General features: G+C 46.6%; 1 protein-coding gene and 1 pseudogene across 3 annotated transcripts in view; one reads left to right on the plus strand and one right to left on the minus strand.

Annotated features, from left to right (window-relative positions):
• CLSTN3 (calsyntenin 3) overlaps nt 1-7,367 on the plus strand; it is a 141,398-nt gene extending 134,031 nt beyond the window's left edge. For all 3 annotated transcript variants that reach the window (XM_056529207.1, XM_056529206.1, XM_056529205.1), the window contains 3 exons: nt 3,783-3,915; nt 4,001-4,191; nt 6,452-7,367. In XM_056529207.1, the coding sequence (XP_056385182.1) occupies nt 3,783-3,915; nt 4,001-4,191; nt 6,452-6,532 (405 nt within the window). In that variant the 3' untranslated portion in view covers nt 6,533-7,367. The remainder of the gene's footprint in view (nt 1-3,782; nt 3,916-4,000; nt 4,192-6,451) is intronic.
• Nucleotides 975-1,065, minus strand: LOC130283606 (U2 spliceosomal RNA; annotated as a pseudogene).
• Nucleotides 7,368-20,137: the final 12,770 nt, after the last annotated feature.

Genomic DNA, 20,137 nt, shown 5'->3' on the forward strand with positions numbered 1-20,137 from the left:
ATATTAATGTAGGTGTCCATTACATTTCTCACGTAGATACCTGTAACACTTTCTCGCATTGTACTGCGGTATTATATTGTACCGTAGCCTATTACATGTAATATATCCTCCGGTATTACAAGGAGATTTATTCAGGCGAAGTTGAAACGGCACCAGGTTTTTTTTTCAGTTTTTTTTTTTTAAGTGCCGAGGAACGTGCTCTCGAATCACCCAAAGTGCAAGAAAAAGTGCAAACGTGTTACACTAAAAAAACGTGCACAAAGGATGCGGTCTATCGCAAGCCCTTCTCCGATAGGAGAGAGGCCCCCCAACAAACCTACCCTTCACCTCCGGACCAAAAGGTACCTGCAAGGTTCCAGGTTCGATGTCCCTTTTCGCCGAAGCTACTAAGGGACCACAAATGCTCCCAGCATCCCCCTTGGCGTTAGCCAAGGTATCTGCCCGCAGAGCCGATAACGGTAGGTACCCTGCCAGAGCAGGAGTACCCGGGGTGTTTGCAGGGAGGTGCGGAACCTAATGGCCACACACACCTCCCCTAGACCGCCAGGAGGGACACCCAGAAGGGCTACCGCATCCTAACAATCCTGTGGACACACAACACGTAAAAAGTGACACAGTGAGACAAAAATAAATAAACAAGTGAATGTGCAGATATACTGCCCGGACATCCGGCCGGATCTATAAAAATTTCTCTGATCCTAGCCAGAAGGCCGGGAATCAAGAGGTGAGTGCCACAAGGTGAAGAGATTATGGTGCCCGTGCTTCAACTCAGTGAGCCAGTACTCCCAGTGAGTTTCGGCATCTCGGGTTCACCACTCCCCGAGGCACTAAAGTACCTCGGCTCTAGACCCTCTCAGCCTCATGGCGAGACCCAGAGGGAACAGGTCACATCGGGGCAGCCATCGAGCTGATTCCTCAGAACCAGCCCCGGAACACCCCGGTACACCTGCACCCTCCATGCATCCGCCATCCCCACCAGCTCCACACCGGCGTCACCTGCCACCGGCATGAAACTGATAAGAACAGATACTACACTTGATCTTAGCCAAAAGGCCGAGAACCGTAGCCGATTACATGTAATATATCCTCCGGCATTACAAGGAGATTTATACAGGCGCAGGTGGAGCGGCACCAGGTGCAGAGGTGTTCATGCTGTGCTGCACCGTACAATAACATGTAGGAGATGGCGCCTCCTGCTGTTTTAGATTGTTTACTACACTAAGGGGCTGATACGTCTGTCTGGTCAGGACTGCAACATTATACAATGTGCACCAGGGGCCACAATGCAAAATTGGCCCCAACTGTTTTCCTGTCCTGTACAACAGTCAATGCCAACCAGTGGTTATCCAGCTGTTGCAAAACTACAACTCTCAGCATGCCCTAAAAGCCGAAGGCTGGAGATTACTGCTGTACAGCATATTCATATTGGGACAGCACCACCTTCTGGTGATGAGTATTGCACCTTTAACATCATTGCAATGCACCAGGGGCCACAATGCAAAATTGGCCCCACCTGCTATCTGTTCTCCTGTACTGTACAGCAGTCAATGCCAACCTGAGGTTCTCCAGCTGGTGAAAAACTACAACTCCCAGCATGCCTGGGAGTTGTAGTTTTGCAACAGCTGGAGATCAGGTCTGTACAGCATATTCATATTGGGACAGCACCACCTTCTGGTGATGAGGAGTATTGCACTGATTGCATCAATTTTATCTTATTTATTTATATAGCGCCTACAGATTCCACAGCGCTTACAATTATGGGGTACAAACAAAGACAAGTATCACACATAATACCGTGTTTCTCCGAAAATAAGACCGGGTCTTATATTAATTTTAGTCACAAAAAACACACTAGGGCTTATTTTCAGGGTAGGGCTTATTTATTTATGGGGGGGGGGGGCTGCAGGAGTGTGGAGGATGGGGGGCTTATTTTCAGGGTAGGGTGTATTTTTGGGGAAACAGGGTATTACACAATAACTATTCAAACAAGAGGTGTGGGGATATGTTGAGGATATGTTGGGGATATGTTGAGGATATGTTGGGGATATGTTGGGGATATGTTGGGGATATGTTGGGGATATGTTGGGGGGATGTGTTGGGGATATGTTGGGGATATGTTGAGGATATGTTGAGGCCAATTAGAGAATGTTATAGGCCTGTCTGAAGAGATGTGTTTTTTAGGCCATGTTTGAAACTATGGATGTTGTTGTTGAGTCTGAGGGATTGAGGGATAGCATTCCAGAGAACCGGTGCAGCACGAGTGAAGTCTTGGAGAGGGGAGTGAGAAGTTTGGATTATAGAAGATGTTAGTGTGAGATCATTAGCAGATCGGAGAGAACGTGTAGGATGGTAGACGGAGATGAGAGAGGAGATGTAGGGAGGTGCAGCATTGTGGAGAGCTTTGTGTGTGAGACTGAGGATTTTGTACTGTATTCTGGACTGAATTGGTAACCAGTGTAGTGACTGGCACAGGGAGGAGGCGTCGGTGTAGCGGCTGGAGAGGAAGATGAGTCTGGCTGCGGCATTAAGGATGGACTGGAGGGGAGAGAGTTTGGAGCAAGGAAGGCCTATTAGTAAAGAGTTACAGTAGTCGAGGCAGGAGTGAATCAAAGCAATAATGAGAGTTTTAGCAGTTTCAGTAGTGAGAAACAGGCGGATTCTTGAAATGTTTTTGAGATGCAGGTAACAAGAACGTGAAAGAGACTGAATATGGGGAGTGAAAGACAGATCAGAGTCAAGTATAACTCCAAGACAGCGAGCCTGCTGCCCGGGAGTTATGGTAGTGCCACATACCAAGATGGAAATGTCAGGGTTAGGTACAGGATCAGTTGATGGAGAAAAGACAAGAAGTTCTGTTTTCGAAAGATTTTGTTTCAGATATAAAGAGGACATGATGTCTGAGACGGCAGAGAGATAGTCACTGGTATTGTGTAGGAGTGCAGGGGTGATGTCAGAGATAGCAGAGAGACAGTCACTGGTATTCTGTAGGAGTGCAGGGGTGATGTCAGAGATAGCAGAGAGACAGTCACTGGTATTCTGTAGGAGTGCAGGGGTGATGTTAGCAGCGGAGGAGGTATAGAGTTGGGTGTCATCAGCGTAGAGGTGGTACTGGAAACCAAATCTACTGATTGTTTTTCCAATGGGGGATGTGTAGAGTGAAAAGAGTAGAGGAACCAGGACTGATCCCTGGGGAACCCCGACAGCAAGGGGAAGAGGAGAAGAAGTAGAGCCAGAAAACGAGACGCTAAAGGAGCGGCCAGAGAGATAGGAGGAAAACCAGGCGAGAGCAGAGTCCTTGAGACCGAGGGAGCGGAGACTACTGAGGAGGAGTTGGTGATCCACAGTGTCAAAAGCCGCAGACAGGTCCAAGAGAATCAGTAAAGAGAAATTGCCATTTGATTTGGCCGTCAGAAGATCGTTAGTGACTTTGGTTAGGGCCGTTTCTGTGGAGTGAAGGGAGCGGAAACCAGACTGTAAGGGGTCAAGGAGAGAGTTCTCGGAGAGATAGCGGATAAGGCGGGAGTAGACCAAGCGTTCCAGATAAAGGGGAGATTTAAGACGGGTCGATAGTTGGCTATGAAATGCACCAGGGACCCCAATGCAAAACTGGCCCCAACCATTGTCTGTTGTTCTGTACTGTACACCTGTCAGGGCATGCTGGGAGTTGTAGTTTTGCAACAGCTGGAAATCACTGCTGTACAGAATATTCATATTGGGGCAGCACCACCTTCTGGTGATGAGGAGTATTGCACCTAGTCACCTTCTGTGATCTCTTTCTGCAGGTTGACATGTTACACGGGATTCACGCCGTCTCGCCCAGTCACCTCCTATCCGCTCAGCAGTTTATCCACAATGTACACCAGGCACCTGCAGAGTTATCCGGCCATGCACTGGTCGGCGCCAACCACAGCTCAGGTAGGTGGCGGTGAATTGCTCGCCTGCTCCTCATCCATCATGAGCATGTTACCTACAACAACCTCTCCTTTTTTTTCCCTCGCAGCCTTTCCGGGGGTGGCCATGGTCATCATCGTGGTGTGCATCGGATTCTTGGCCCTGATCGTCACTCTGGGGCTCTCCAGGATACACAACGTGAGGCAGAGGGGTTTCGAGGGGGCAGAGATGGAGGCGGGCAACCAACGGGACCCGTTCTGGGAGGACTCCGCCATGACCATAACTGTGAACCCAATGGAGGTGAGTAGATTGGTGGACATTCTGCAACATTCTCATACACTTCAATTCTCCACCGTTTGCAAGATCTCAGCTTGCTGATGGTGAATGGAGGCACTAAATGTGGTCAGAGCATGAACAACATTCATCCACTATTTAGAGCAGTGGTCTTCAACCTGCGGACCTCCAGATGTTGCAAAACTACAACTCCCAGCATGCCCGGACAGCCAACGGCTGTCTGGGCATGCTGGGAGTTGTAGTTATGCAACATCTGCAGGTCCGTAGGTTGCAGACTACTGATTTAGAGTATAAGGGATTAGAGATGAGCGAATTTACAGTGATTCGATTCATCACGAACCTCGCGGCTCAGCGGTTCCTGACTTTATCCTGCATAAATTAGTTCAGCTCTCAGGTGCTCCGGTGGGCTGGAAAAGGTGGATAAAGTCCTAGAAGACTCTCCAGCCGACCAGAGCCCCTGAAAGCCGAACTAATTTATGCAGGCTAAAGTCAGCAACCGCTGAGCCGCGAGGTTCGTGACGAATCGAATCACTGTAAATTTGTTCATCTCTATAAGGGATAAATGCACATTTTCTGGGAGTCAGACCATGGGGCCCCCCATTAATCATGAGACCGGGGGTCTGTACTCCATACTTGGCTATTAATGTCCGTCCCTTAGTGAATAGAGCAGTTATTGAAAGAGCTTTACTGATCGTTCAGTCATTACAAGTCATACAATAAATTACGATCACACAAAGCATGAGAGTACAATGCACAGAACAGGTTCCCTAAGCTATACACCGTACCACATGCTACGCTAACACTCCGCTCAGTCCTGTAAGAGAAAAGCACAAGAAATCGAGAAAACAAAACAGTACAATCTGGGATCGGGGTAGGGGGGTAGGCTATGGGATGCGGGATGGGCGACTATGTGGGGGTAGGGAGAGGGTGGATCACAGGGCCAAAAACTACTGGGCTATATCTTCAGGGGGACATGGGGGAAGGAGAGGGGTCTTCACTCCTTCTTCATCGATGGGTGGGCTGTCCAAGATAGAATAGTCTTTCAGCAGGCTCTGGATGAACCTGCAGCAGTCCCGGACGGACATGGTCTCCCTGTTGATCAAAAGGCGGTTCCTGGCAAGCCACACAGCGTCCTTAAAACAGTTCATAAGGTGCCAGGCCTCCTGGATGGCCTCCACGTCGCGGGTCCCAGGGAACAGACCGTAAAACACTGAATGGTACGATAGGCAGATCCTGGGTACTGAGTCTCTGAGTTCATGTTCCAGGGCGTCCAACAGACCCTGCACAAAGGGGCACTGCCAAAACACGTGCAAAGATGTTTCCTCCACATAGGGGCACCGGGGGCAGTACCGGGTTCTGCACAGGGATAGTCCTCCCTTAATGGCCATCCATGACAAGTACTTATGTCCATTGGTAAGCGCTTTGAAGCCACATTATTCCAGACAGTAGCTGGGAGCCCCGGAACCAGTTCCAACAAGTCCTTAGTACTGCACACATGTGACCGTCACACCAAATGGGGGACCCGTGATCAGTGGGGGGCTGGACAATCAGACCCCCAGCAATCATACACTTCTTCCATATGCTGTGGCTAGAGGAAGCACTCCAGAATTGTTTTTAATTTTTTTTTACCTATATCAGGGTTTTCCAACTAATGTGCCTACAGTTGTTACAAAACTATAATTCCCAGCATGCCCAGACAGCCTTCAGCAACAGCTGGAGGCACATTGGTGCGGAAACACTGCAATACAGATATAAAAAATGTTTATTTAAGAAGAACTCCAGGGAAATGTTTTAGCCTAGGCTATTATTAGAGAATAATGTGTGCCTTCTGCTTACCTATTTTAGCTAATGTGGCAGGCATGGAGTTCTGCTCTATACTGGATGCAATTCCAGTCAATTACTAATGCTGCCTACGTTTCCTTTGGCGGGGGATGCAGAGTTTGATCACTGCATCTGGTTATCCAGTTATAGATGAACTCCGGTACTGAACTCCAATCTACAGGGATAAGCTGGTAGGGGAAGTGTATAACAACTGGATATCCTGATCATATAAAGATAGCAGCAGCAGTATACAGATAGAGCTGAAGGGTGAATTGTATAACTACTGTTTCTACTGATGATAGAGATAGCAGTATACAGAGATAGCCGTTGGCTGTCCGGGCATGCTGGGAGTTGTAGTTTTGAACAGCTGGAGGCACATTGGTTGGGGGTGCACTGGTACAGGAAGGTGATTGATTTGATTCCTTTCTGTTTCCTCTCCCTTTAGTCGCTGCAGTCTCGCGGTCTGGTCACGGCACAGAAATCAGCCGTCTCGGAGAAGCACGACCCGGAAGAGGAGAAGCGTTGAGATTCATCTCTTTATTTTTTTTAGACAGCCGTGCATCCGTGTTACTTCTCGCTTATGTGTCATCCCCACCATCGTCTGGTGTGTATGCCACATCCCGACACAACTTGTGCGGTGCGCGCCACTTCTGACTGCACTCTAGTGCTACTTCTCTGACACTCTAAGCGACGAGTGCAACACATAAGACACTCAGCCTGGGACATGTCCCACCAACTTCTCCTCTCTCTCTCTGGAGTGTGTGTCACAGCCTGGCTGTCTCTTGAAGAGCGCCACCCACCCTGATGCAGGCTGGGTTGTGTATTACGTCCACAATATCTGTCATTCCGGATGCCTCCCCTCCCCCATATTTTACATTTACGTCATCATTTCTCAGGGGAAAACTCGCCGCCTCCTCTCCTCCATTCCGTGTTTGTAACCGTCTCATGTGATGTTTTTACATTAGGGTCCCTGAGAGGCTGCTACCGATTCCCTTTTCTGGCCAAATAGGCTCCTCCCACTAAATTTTTTTTTTTTTCGGGATTCAGCTTCGCTCTAATCACAGAGACTAAAGTACCGAAAGAATGACGGCTCGGTACAAGAAACGCCAACAAAAGATGGCTGATACCCCACAGACACGATGGCCCAATGCCGCCCCTCTCCCCCCAATTGTAATTTTTTTTTGTTCCTATATAAAAGTGTTAACCCCTTCCTGTCTCTCCCCCACCTTGTTCATGTCTCTGCCCCTGTGAATGGGGTGCTCGGATAATGGGGGTCACGACAATGAATGAAATAACACTGATTTCTGGTATAAATATATATAAAACTATATATAAAAAAAATATATAGAGAGAACACAATCGCTCTGACTGGTTTTATATTTTTTTCTTAGGTAAATGCTACATATCAAGTCTGAATATAATGTATGTACACAGTGACCCCACCAGCAGAATAGTGAGTGCAGCTCTGGAGTATAATACAGGATATAACTCAGGATCAGTACAGGATAAGTAATGTAATGTATGTACACAGTGACTCCACCAGCAGAATAATGAGTACAGCTCTGGAGTATAATACAGGATATAACTCAGGATCAGTACAAGATAAGTAATGTATATAGTGACCCCTTGGAGATCACTGTGCTAGACGATAAAGGTTTAGTCCTGCTGGAGATTTAACAAGGCACAACTAGGCTGGGTGACAACCCCCGTCAGTGCTGTAATGGCAGTATCATCCAATTTTCCCAAAATAGTGTGGTGGCGGAATTGGGATAAAGCCTTGTGGGGGTGTAGGGTAGTTAGGGTGTTGCTGTTCAGAGTGCTGGGTGCTGTTAACCCTTGTCACTCATGACACCAGGGTGAGGGTTAAATGCTGTATTCTTGATAGGCCTATTGCCACCCTTCCCAAGAGCAATAGGTGATGCAGAAATAAAGGATTGTCCACAACCACTGTTAACTGAAAACTTGCAGGAACTTTTACTTTAGAATTTCTGTAGATGTAGCAATAGTAACAGTCCAGATAACAGAGTCTCTATGCATATAGCTTGAGCAGCGATTGACAGTTGGTTGGGATCAGATAAGCTCAATTTAGCTACTTAAGGATTGTATAGCAGAGATCCGCTGGATTTAGGGGTGCGTTTAGGTCCATTGATCTTGCGGTGAGTAGCGGGGAATTGCTTAGTCTATCCGCTATGTTAGAGGCCTAGGCCGCAAGGCTTTAGCCTAGTAAATCGTCTTGTAAGCTGCGGAGGTCCTACCTCTTCCAGAGTCAGCAACCCAAGAGAGGGATCAAGATGGCGCGGGTCCCTTATATGGGCAGGGGCTGGCCGTTTTGGATTGGTCCATAACAACTGTCACTCACCGTTACAGTGCATTGTGGGTGAACATGTCACGGGAACCTCCAAAGGTCCTGTAGCAAAACCATAGAGTTCTAACCTAATCACATGACCCACAGGTCCTGCTACGCTTGAACAGGTAGGCAATTAAATATATACATTTTTATATACTTATATTGAAAATAACTTCCATACAGTCATAGACCAACTGAGGGGCGACAAGGGGACAACCACAGAAGAGGGACCCCAACGTCCTAGGGACTCTGACTATGGGGACCTCTATAAAGGTAACATATACAATACGGTAACAGGACACCACAAACACCCTTACTTAAAACAAGTCGACCCTGACGCCTGTCCCCTAAGGCAGAGGAACTAGGACTAGAACAGGATTATATATATAATTTTTTATACATCCTGACAAAACCTAAGTAAACATTAAACACATTCACATTCTCTGGATACTCCTACTAGTATCTTGACTAAACAATAGGAATCTATCTAGACATTTTGAAGCTAGCTAGACATTTTGAAGCTATCTAGACAGTGATGAAGCTATCTAACCTTTAGTTTCTAGCTCCACATTTATTATAGCTCTCTATAACATTTATGATGCTAACTAGACATTTATATACAGCTTTCTATAACCTTTAATCTCAAGCTGTTTAGACATTTCTGAAATCTCACCACATTTTTTTCTTTTGCCACGATGAGTCACCTGAAGGGTATATTGGCTTGCCCGTGGCTCTCTACCAATAAGGATGGCTACTAGGGTCTGTCGGTTACACGCTACTTAGCCCTAGAACACAACAGTATAACCTACCTAGGTTACCTTTAGAAATACGTGTTTAATTCTAAGCTTGCAAGAGCAACTACTGGCCAGGTAGAGCATCTCCCACACGTAATAAAGAGAAAAGAAATATGAGTGTACCTAACAGTGGCAGGAATTGGGTATCAATAGGCTACAATTCCTAAGTGTTTCTTAAATGTGAGATATATTTTGTTTTTGTGTATGTACTAAAGAAGTATGAGGTAGTACATTTAAGTGAGTAATTTAGCGTAATGAAAAGATATAGGTAGTACATTGAAGTAAGTCATTGAAGGTACTATGTGTGCAGGTACTGAATGTGAATCTTGGTACCTTAAGGGTAGTTTACCCTGTGTAGTCCTTTGAGACCACCGCAACACCACCTCCGAGTCATCAGGAGTCTCTTCACTTGGTGATTCTGCAAGAACTTCAGTCCCCGAGGGACCAGCTGGAAGGCTGGAAACAGAAGCAACATCTTCAGTTGGACTGGGAGATTCTCTGAAGTCAGGTGGAGGAGGTGCATCAAGACTTGGAGCAGCCACAGGAGTAGGACTGATGCTTGGTGTAGCAACCAGTGGTGGTTGCCAGGAAGAAACAGCTATTGGCAACTGGCTGGGTGGAACGGCTACTGGCAACTGACTGGGTGGAGCTGGAAACGGTATACCCCAATACATGGTAGGCTGATGAGAGGGGAACAAAGGAACGTCCATGGTGGGGTGAATTCCTTCTCCCGGCTCGTATTCTCTCACTGGCCTTGCTGGAGGTGGAGTAGACGGAGTAGGTGGAGGTGGTCCAAACACGTCTTCTTTCGGGCACACTTTTATTCTGTTTCTGTGGACCACCTGCGGCTCGAACCCTTCTTTCTGTATCTCATATACATCCGTTTCAGGATAAGGGATCGCAGTAATGGTATAGGGTTCCGTTTCCCACAATGAGTCCTATTTAGGGGTCCCAGGGAATTTTCGGAGCCACACCTTATCTCCAAGCTGTAAGGGCTCAGCTGAAGCATGCCGATTATAATCTTTCTGCTGGCGCCCATGGACTTCGCCCATTTTCTTCTCAACAATGTTTTTGGCCTCCTCTATCCTCCGTTGGGAAACCTGAGGGGAATTGTTGAAAGGGACCTGAAGGTCCGATCCTTTGGCAATTGGCCGTGTCGGCCCATCATCAGGAAAAAGGGCGTATACCCTGTAGAACAGTGAACAGTGTTGTTGTAAATTTCCAGGAGTTCAGGCAGCAACCGGGGCCACTCTTCGTGCTTTGAGACAGAGGCAGCTCTGAGCATTTGGATGAACACTTGATTGATCCTCTCGCAGGATCAATCAAGTGTTCATCCAAATGCTCAGAGCTGCCTCTGTCTCAAAGCACGAAGAGTGGACTCCGGAGCTTCTTGCACTCATGCAACTGACAAAGTTCTTGGAACAACTGGGCTTCAAAGGCGGTTCCCCGATCCGTGAGGACCGATTCGGGACACCCCAGAGGTTGGATCCAATGACGATAGAAGAGCTGGGCAGCCATATTGGCGGTAAGGTCCTTGACAGGGACCACGTCCACCCACTTAGAGTAATGGTCCACCATGGTCAGGGCATGGAAGTAACCAGACCGAGTGGGGGTCAACTTCACATGATCCAAGGCAACAATCTGGTTTGGTCTCTCAGTACAGATGGGATGTAAAGGGGCCCTTGCATCCCTCCGGGGATTCTTGATAACATTGCACACGGAGCATTCAGCGCACCATTTCTCGATGTCTCCCCGCATCCCTATCCAGTAAAATCTTCTTCTGACGGTGGCTTCAGTCTTATGGACCCCGAAATGCCCGGACTGGTCATGATAGGCATTCAGGACCATGGCTGCATCTCTTCTAGGGACCACGATCTGATGTATACGATCCCCGGAAACTGGGTCCAGGGAATTTCGGTATGCCAACCCCTTGTGCAGGAACAGGCGAATCCTCCGTCGCCACAGCCGTTTTAATTCAAAGTCCCCTTGTGTCTTGTGAAGCCGAGTGGGCACTTGCTTGTGGAGGCAATAGTCCAAGAGGTCCCTGATAACCCGGCTTTCGTCCTGAAGCGTCTTCCAGGTAGATAAATCTTCAGGGACTTTGAGAGATCCAGGTTCGTCACCCTCCTAGACAGTTAGAGCACTCTGGCTCACGAACCTTCGGTAGAAGGGAGGAATTTCCACATCTTCCCACACATCCTCAGCAGGAGGCGCTTCCCCCGGAGCCATGCGAGAAAGTACATCCGTGTTAACGTTAGTTTTTCCGCTGCGGTACTTGATGTGGAAATCATAGTTGACCGTGATGGGAGTGGCAGCCATATAGTCTTTAAACTTCTCAGTAATGGCCCAGACCAAGGCCAGGAGCTCCAGTTTGAAGGAACTGTAGTTGGCATCATTCTTTTCAGTGCCCCGGAGGTGTCGGCTGTCGTAGGCAATTACCCTCTCTTTGCCATCTTGTACCTGAGATAAGAATGCTCCCAGACCTTCGAAGCTAGCGTCTGTATATAAACGGAACGGCAGGCTGTAGTCAGGATACGACAAAATAGGGGGTTCCGTGAGGAGGTATTTCAGGGCTCGGAAGGCATTTTCTTGATCTTCAGCCCACTGTATGGGTAACCTCCCATTATAATTCTCCCGGGCAGTGCCTCTCAGTAACTCGGTCAAGGGTCCAGCAATTTGGGCAAAGTGGGGGATGAAGCGTCGGTAATAACCAGCAAATCCCAGGAAACTTCAGACATCTCGCACTGTCTTGGGTGTAGGCCACTCTCTCACAGCACTCACTTTATCCGGAACAGGCTGGACTCCTTGGGCACTGACGACATGTCCCAGGTAGTGTACTTGCGGCTTCAACAAATGACACTTGGAGGGTTTAACCTTGAGTCCATGTTGGATAAGGACTTGGAAAACTTCTTTCAGGTGGTCCAGGTGTTCCTGATACGTCCGGAAATAGACAATGATGTCATCTAAATACAACAGAACACTCTGGAAGTTGAGATGTCCTAAACATCGCTCCATTAAGCGTTGGAAAGTAGTCGGTGCATTGCACAGTCCAAAGGGCATGCTTTTGAACTCGAAGAGCCCCATGGGGGGGGGGGGGGGGTCACAAATGCTGTCTTCTCTCTATCCTCCTCCGCCATTGGTACCTGCCAGTAACCACTTGTCAAGTCCAGTGTGGAAAAGTAGGCGGCGGACCCCAGTGCAGTCAAGGATTCTTCAATACGGGGGAGAGGATAGGCATCCTTGTGAGTTATGCCGTTCAATTTCCAGTAATCTACACAAAATCGGATAGTCCCATCTTTTTTCTTCACAAGGATCAAAGGTGCGGCCCAAGGACTCTGGCTTTCTTGGATAACATCAGCCTCTTTCATTTCCACGAGCATCTTCTTTATGGTCTGATACATTCCAGGAGCCACGGGGCGATGCCTCTCCATAATGGGTGGACTGTCCCCAGTGAGAATCCGATGTTTGATCATCGTGGTCCTGCCAAAGTCTGTGGGGAAGTTGCTGAAAGCCTCTTGATATTGTTTAGCTACCTGGATGACTCCTTCCACCTGTTCCCTGGGGGTGTCTTCATCCCCTATTTGCAGTTGTACCAACCAAGGTTCCGCTGGACTCTGATCAGGTTCTCATTGGGCCACTTGTGACTTTGAGACCACATCTCTTGTGTCCAAACGGTGCAGTTTAGCCACAGGGGTGTATTTGGGTAGCCGGACGGCAACTTCAGAGAGATTAATTAGTCTTACCGGAACTTTCCCATTTCGTTCTGTTACCAGGCTTCTAGCTGCTCGCACCAAGGGACAATCTTCCAGCATGATGGGCTCCAAGAGTGCTTGGTAATCTTGATTTTTCACCCCAGGTCGGGCACGGCACCAAATAACTGTCTCCGTTTGTGGCTGCAGAATAACAGCACGTATGTCTTGAATCCTGACTCGACAGATTTCTCCTTGATGGTTCACAAACTACTGTTCTGCTTGGAGTATTTTGAGGTGGTGTTGTGCAGCTCGCCGGCCTGGAGGTGACAAGTGAGGGAGGGATGCATCCAGTGAACAGACAATATCATCAAAACAGTGCCTCATGATGTTCATTCTTAAGATAAAGTCAGCTGCCCCTTCATCCCTAACACTGGTGACAATCACACCCTGCCTTGCTAACACATGCTCTCCAACCTTCACCGTGGGCTTCCAGTAGCCATGTCTGGGTACTGGTTTCCCGTTCCCTGCAATTACTCTAAATTCCACTTCCTTAGGCTCACACAACCTTTCTGGACCCCAATACTTATAGAAAACTCCCTGTGGAATAGTGGACACCTGAGACCCCGTATCTATTAGAGCTTGCAACCGGATACCTTCAAATATTACCTGTATATAAGGGCAAGGAGCAACATACATAGACAGTCCTTTTTTGTCACCAGTTGGTTCTGGACCTTCAGCAGCTACTCCTGGGGTGCGGTCCTCGACCACAGGGGACGCCCGTTTAAAGCCCAGCATTGGCTCTTCCAGTGTCCATTCTTGTTACAATAACTACAGACAGGTCTCTGACTGACTTCCAGGCGGTCTCACAGGAAGAGTATTAGGTGGATCAGCAGGGCGGGGGTCAGGTTTCTTAGGGGGAAGTGTTGTATTCTTGATAGGCCTATTGCCACCCTTCCCAAGAGCAATAGGTGATGCAGAAATTATTTTATTGAAGAATTTCTGTACATGCAGCAATAATAACAGTCCAGATAACAGAGTCTCTATGCATATAGCTTGAGCAGCGATTGACAGTCGTTTGGGATCAGATAAGCTCAATTTAGCTTCTTGGGGATTGTATAGCAGAGATCCGCTGGATTTAGGGGTGCGTTTAGGTCCATTGATCTTGCGGTGAGTAGCGGGGAATTGCTTAGTCTATCCGCTATGTTAGAGGCCTAGGCCGCAAGGCTTTATCTTAGTAAATCGTCTTGTAAGCTGCGGAGGTCCTACCTCTTCCAGAGTCAGCAACCCAAGAGAGGGATCAAGATGGCGCGGGTCCCTTATATGGGCAGGGGCTGGCCGTTTTGGATTGGTCCATAACAACTGTCACTCAACGTTACAGTGCATTGTGGGTGAACACATCACGGGAACCTCCAAAGGTCCTGTAGCAAAACCATAGAGTTCTAACCTAATCACGTGACCCGCAGGTCCTGCTACGCTTGAACAGGTAGGCAATTAAATATATACATTTTATATACTTATACTTCTATTGATAAGAACTTCCATACAGTCATAGACCAACTGAGGGGCGACAAGGGGACAACCACAGAAGAGGGACCCCGATGTCCTAGGGACTCTGACTATGGGGACCTCTATAAAGGTAACGTATACAAGACGGTACCGGGACACCACAATAGAATTAAAGAAGATCTCTAACAAACTTCATGAAATTTTATTTTTCTTAATGGGAAGCTATTTTCTCGGTGGCATATTAGCTAACATGGGGGTAATATCTTTGTCACCTGGTCAAAGGTCCACACCTGTATACAAGGATCTCCAACAGCTCACATTAATGTGAGAAAGCCAGCGCACCTATGTATTGCAGACTGTATAGTTCAATAGAAATGCAAAAGCAGAAGTTCTTTATCCTTTATTGTTCAAGATAAAATACATACAGTCATGGCCGTAAATGTTGGCACCCCTGAAATTTTTCTAGAAAATGAAGTATTTCTCACAGAAAAGGATTGCAGTAACACATGTTTTGCTATACACATGTTTATTCCCTTTGTGTGTATTGGAACTAAACCAAAAAAGGGAGGAAAAAAAGTAAATTGGACATAATGTTACCCCAAACTCAAAAAATGGGCTGGACTAAATTATTGGCACCCTTAACTTAATATTTGGTTACACTTTGGAAAAAATAACTGAAATCCGTCACTTCCTATAACCATCAATAAGCTTCTGGAAGGCACCTTTTCCCAACAGCAATTTTAAGATCTCTCCAAAGGTGTTCAATGGGATTTAGATCTGGACTCATTGCTGCCACTTCAGAACTCTCCAGCGCTTTGTTGCCATCCATTTCTGGGGGCTTTTTGACGTATGTTTGGAGTCATTGTCCTGCTGGAAGACCCAAGATCTCAGACACAAACCCAGCTTTCTGACACTGGGCTGTACAGTGCGACCCAAAATCTGTTGGTAATCCTCAGATTTCATGATGCCTTGTACACATTCAAGGCCCCCAGTGCCAGAGGCAGCAAAACAACCCCAAAACATAATTGACCCTCCACCATATTTCACTGTAGGTACTGTGTTCTTTTCTTTGTAGGCCTCATTCTGTTTTCGGTAAACAGTAGAATGATGTTCTTTACCAAAAAGCTCTATCTTGGTCTCATCTGTCCACAAGATGTTTTCCCAGAAGGATTTTGGTTACTCAAGTTCATTTTGGCAAAATGTAGTCTTGTTTTTATATGTCTCTGTGTCAGCAGTGGGGTCCTCCTGGGTCTCCTGCCATAGCGTTTAATTTCATTTAAATGTCGACGGATAGTTTGCGCTGACACTGATGCTCCCTTAGCCTGCAGGACAGTTTGAATATCTTTGGAACTTGTTTGGGGCTGCTTATCCACCATCAGGACTATCCTGCATTGACACCTTTCATCAATTTTTCTCTTCTGTCCACGTCCAGGGAGATTAGCTACAGTGCCATGGGTTGCAAACTTCTTGATAATGTTGCGCACTGTGGACAAAGGCACATCTAGATCTCTGGAGATGGACTTGTAACCTTGAGATTGTTGATATTTTTCCACAATTTTGGTTCTCAAGTCCTCAGACAGCTCTCTTCTCCTCTTACTGTTGTTCATGCTTAGTGTGGCACACACAGACACACAATGCAAAGACTAAGTGAACTTCTCTCCTTTTTATCTGCTTTCAGGTGTGATTTGTATATTGCCCACACCTGTTACTTGCCCCAGGTGAGTTTTAAGGAGCATCAAATGCTTGAATCAATCTTATTTTTCCACAATTTTGAAAGGGTGCCAATAATTTTGTCCAGCCCATTTTTGGAGTTTGGTGTGACCTTAGGTCCAATTTGCATTTCTTACTCCTTTCTTTGGTTTAGTTCCAATACACACAAAGGGAATAAATATGTGTATAGCAAAAACTCCAAAGAAAGGGCGGATATCCGGCTCCCAATAGGTGAATTAAAAGTCCAACTTTGATGAAAAAAATATTAAAAACATACAGGTGGAAAAAATTATGAATAAAACAAAGGGTAAAAGCACAAACGAAATGCCAGCGCGTTTTGACTCGTTAACAAGTCTTAGTCATGGCAAAACATTGCCATGACTAAGACTTGTTAACGAGTCAATACGCGTTGGCGTTTCGTTTGTGCTTTTACCCTTTGTTCTATTCATAATTTTTTCCACCAGTAGGTTTTTAATATTTTTTTCATTAAAGTTGGACTTTTAATTCACCTATTGGGAGCCGGATATCCGCCCTTTCTTTGGAGTTTCTGCACCTGGAGACAAGGCTCTAGTGATTTTCCTCCGAGCTTCCTCATTCTGATTCACGATCATGCTGCCGCATACCTCATCCACTCGGGAAGGGTGAGCTGGTTTATGCTCCACTTTTGTTACATTTATGTGTATAGCAAAACATGTGTTACTGCAATCCTTTTCTGTGAGAAATACTTCATTTTCTTGAAAAAAATTTCAGGGGTGCCAACATTTACGGACATGATTGCATATCAAATAGGAAAACGTACCTGACATGTTTTGGTCACAGTACGACCTTAGTCATGGGCAGAAAAAATGACTAAGGTCGTACTGTGACTGAAACACGTTAAGCACGTTACCCTATAGGATATATGTATTTTATCTTGAACAATAATGAGTTTTTGCATTTCTATTTTATATAAGGACCATCATCCTCCTCCCTCAATATGCTAACTCTGCCAACTAATCATTAAGACAACCCTCCTGTCCCTCTCTCTGTGCAGAATTACAGGACACTATCAACAAGTATGTGGCATTTACGGTATATCTACATCTGTGGTCTGAACCCAGCGCATGGGGATATTTACAGGTACTGTATATGCTGTGGAGTTTGTAAAACACAACTTTAAATCTGCAGTGTAAAATCTGCAGCATATACAGAGTGTGAACATACCTTAGGCCTACAAATCTAAGAATGCTATACAAGCTACATGCTGGGAGTTGTAGTGTCACAGTAGTTAAAAAATGGTAAAAAGGGGTACAGGTTCTCCTTGAGGAGAGCACCTTAAAGGGGTATTCCAGTGAAAAACATTTTTTTTTATATTAACTGGCTCTAATACGTTAAAAAGATTAGTAAATTACTTCTATTAAAAAATCTTAACCCTACTAGTACTTATCAGCTGCTGAAGTTGAGTTGTTCTTTTCTGTCTGACCACAGTGCTCTCTGCTGACACCTCTTTCTGTCTGTATAGAGTGACCACTGTGACTGTATGTCTTGTCATTAATAAACGCATTAAGTTTTATATCTGAACCCCTGGTGCCGGACATTGTGTTTCTACCAACTTCAGTACTAGTACTGATAAGTACTGGACGGATTAAGATTTTTCAATAGAAGTAATTTACAAATCTGTTTAACGTTTTGGAGTCAGTTGATATGAAAAAAGGGTTTTTCACTGGAATACCCCATTAAGGGTTCACACGGCAGAATTTCTGCAGAAATTCCATTCTACATAGTTACAATTTAAATGGGATTACGCAAAATATAAGACTGATTTTTTTTTGCAGAATTTCTGCAGTGTTAATGGGACAGGGGAATCCCATGAAAAATCAATGTACAGTAAATTTCGGCTGAATTTTTCCATGGAATTATGCTGTCTGAACATAGCCTTAGGCTGAGTCAGACAGCAGAAATTCTGCATAGATGCGAAATTCCACAGCTGCATTAGTTTGGCAGGAATTCCGCATTTCCCCATCTATGCAGAATTTCTGCAAAATTCATGGGGAATTTCCACATGAATACTCTGAGCACGGAAAAAAGTACTTTTTTTTATTCATTCACGTCCACAGAAAAAATTCTGTAATGTGAATGGACTGCGGAATCCCATTGAAGTTGATATGTTATAAGCACAAGCAGAATTTCCGATCTATGTGGTTCCGCTGTGTGAACATAGCCTTACAGTATGTGGAGATTTTTACACCATTGGGAATTCCGGGGAAAAAATACACTGCTCAAAAAAATAAAGGGAACACTTAAACAACACAATGTAACTCCAAGTCAATGACACTTCTGTGAAATCACACTGTCCACTCAGGAAGAACACTGATTGACAATCAATTTCACATGCTGTTGTGCAAATGGAACAGACAACAGGTGGAAATTATAAGCAATTAGCAAGACACCCCCTATAAAGGAGTGGTTCTGCAGGTGGTGACCACAGACCACTTCTCAGTTCCTATGCTTCCTGGCTGATGTTTTGGTCACTTTTGAATGCTGGCGGTGCTTTCACTCAAGTGGTAGCATGAGACAGAGTCTACAACCCACACAAGTGGCTCAGGTAGGGCAGCTCATCCAGGATGGCACATCAATGTGAGCTGTGGCAAGAAAGTTTGCTGTGTCTGTCAGCGTAGTGTCCAGAGCATGGAGGCGCTACCAGGAGACAGGCCAGTACATCAGGAGACGTGGAGGAGGCCGTAGGAGGGCGACAACCCAGCAGCAGGACCGCTACCTCTGCCTTTGTTCAAGGAGGAGCAGGAGGAGCACTGCCAGAGTCCTGCAAAATGACCTCCAGCAGGCCACAAATGTGCATGTGTCCATTCAAACGGTCAGAAACAGACTCCATGAGGGTGGTATGAGGGCCCAGCGTTCACAGTTGGGGGTTGTGCTTACAGCCCAACACTATGCTGGACGTTTGGCATTTGCCAGAGAACACCAAGATTGGCAAATTCACCACTGGCGCCCTGTGCTCTTCACAGATGAAAGCAGGTTCACACTGAGCAGATGTGACAGTCTGGAGATGCCGTGGATAACGTTCTGCTGCCTGCACCATCCTCACATGACCAGTTTGGCGGTGGGTCAGTAATGGTGTGGGGGGGCATTTATTTGGGGGGGGGGGCACACAGCCCTCCAAGTGCTTGTCAGAGGTAGCCTGACTGCCATTAGGTACCAAGATGAGATCCTCAGATCCCTTGTGAGACCATATGCTGGTGCAGTTGGCCCTGGATTCCTCCTAATGCAAGACAATGCTAGACCTCATGTGGTTGGAGTGTGTCAGCAGTTCCTGCAAGAGGAAGACATTGATGCTATGGACTGGCCCGCCCATTCTCCAGACCTGAATCCGATTGAGCAAATGTGGGACATCATGTCTCGCTCAAAGATCTAAGTTGAAGAGCCCATCTTACTATAGGATATGTTTATGCCTCCCAATTTTCAAGATGTCTGCTTGCTTTGTTAAAATGCATCTTATTAACATCATGGCCTGTTATTAGGGTTCAGAGAACAATAGTGACTCTTACTATTTGCGCCAAGAACAATAAGGCATTGACCCACGAGGACGGTGATGCCCTGACACATGAGGTACTGGGACAATGTTGCACTAATGGATATAAATGACTTCTGGCGGACTTGCAATTGCTGCTTCCTGGTCTGCAGGCGTTCATACACGGCGGGGGTTTAGGGGTTGGGGGGTCTCTGGCGGCGTTGTGGGGTGCTGGCATTGGGTTTGTCAGGGGCTGGCGGAGCTGCGGGGGGTGGGACTGTGGGCGTTTCACTGAATGCACCGGTTGTGGCGGTGGCTGCCAGTGCGGCAGTAGGAGCCAGCCCCTAGGTAGCAGGGCAGGTGGGTCGGCTGATGGGCAGGTCCCCCGGCGGTGTTGGCTGCCTCGGGGGCTGGGGGAGATGTGAGGTAGGGGGACAATGTGCAGGGTGAGGTGTATGTCTGTTACGAGGGCCCCTTGGGGGCTGAGGTGCGGGAAAAAATCTGGAAGGGCGAATATGTGGAGATTTTTTCTCTGCTGCCCTTGGAAAAATTTAACCTGTACCACGTGCGGGGGCGC

The sequence above is a fragment of the Hyla sarda genome, chromosome 7 (assembly GCF_029499605.1).
Source record: "Hyla sarda isolate aHylSar1 chromosome 7, aHylSar1.hap1, whole genome shotgun sequence".
Taxonomy (NCBI): domain Eukaryota; kingdom Metazoa; phylum Chordata; class Amphibia; order Anura; family Hylidae; genus Hyla; species Hyla sarda.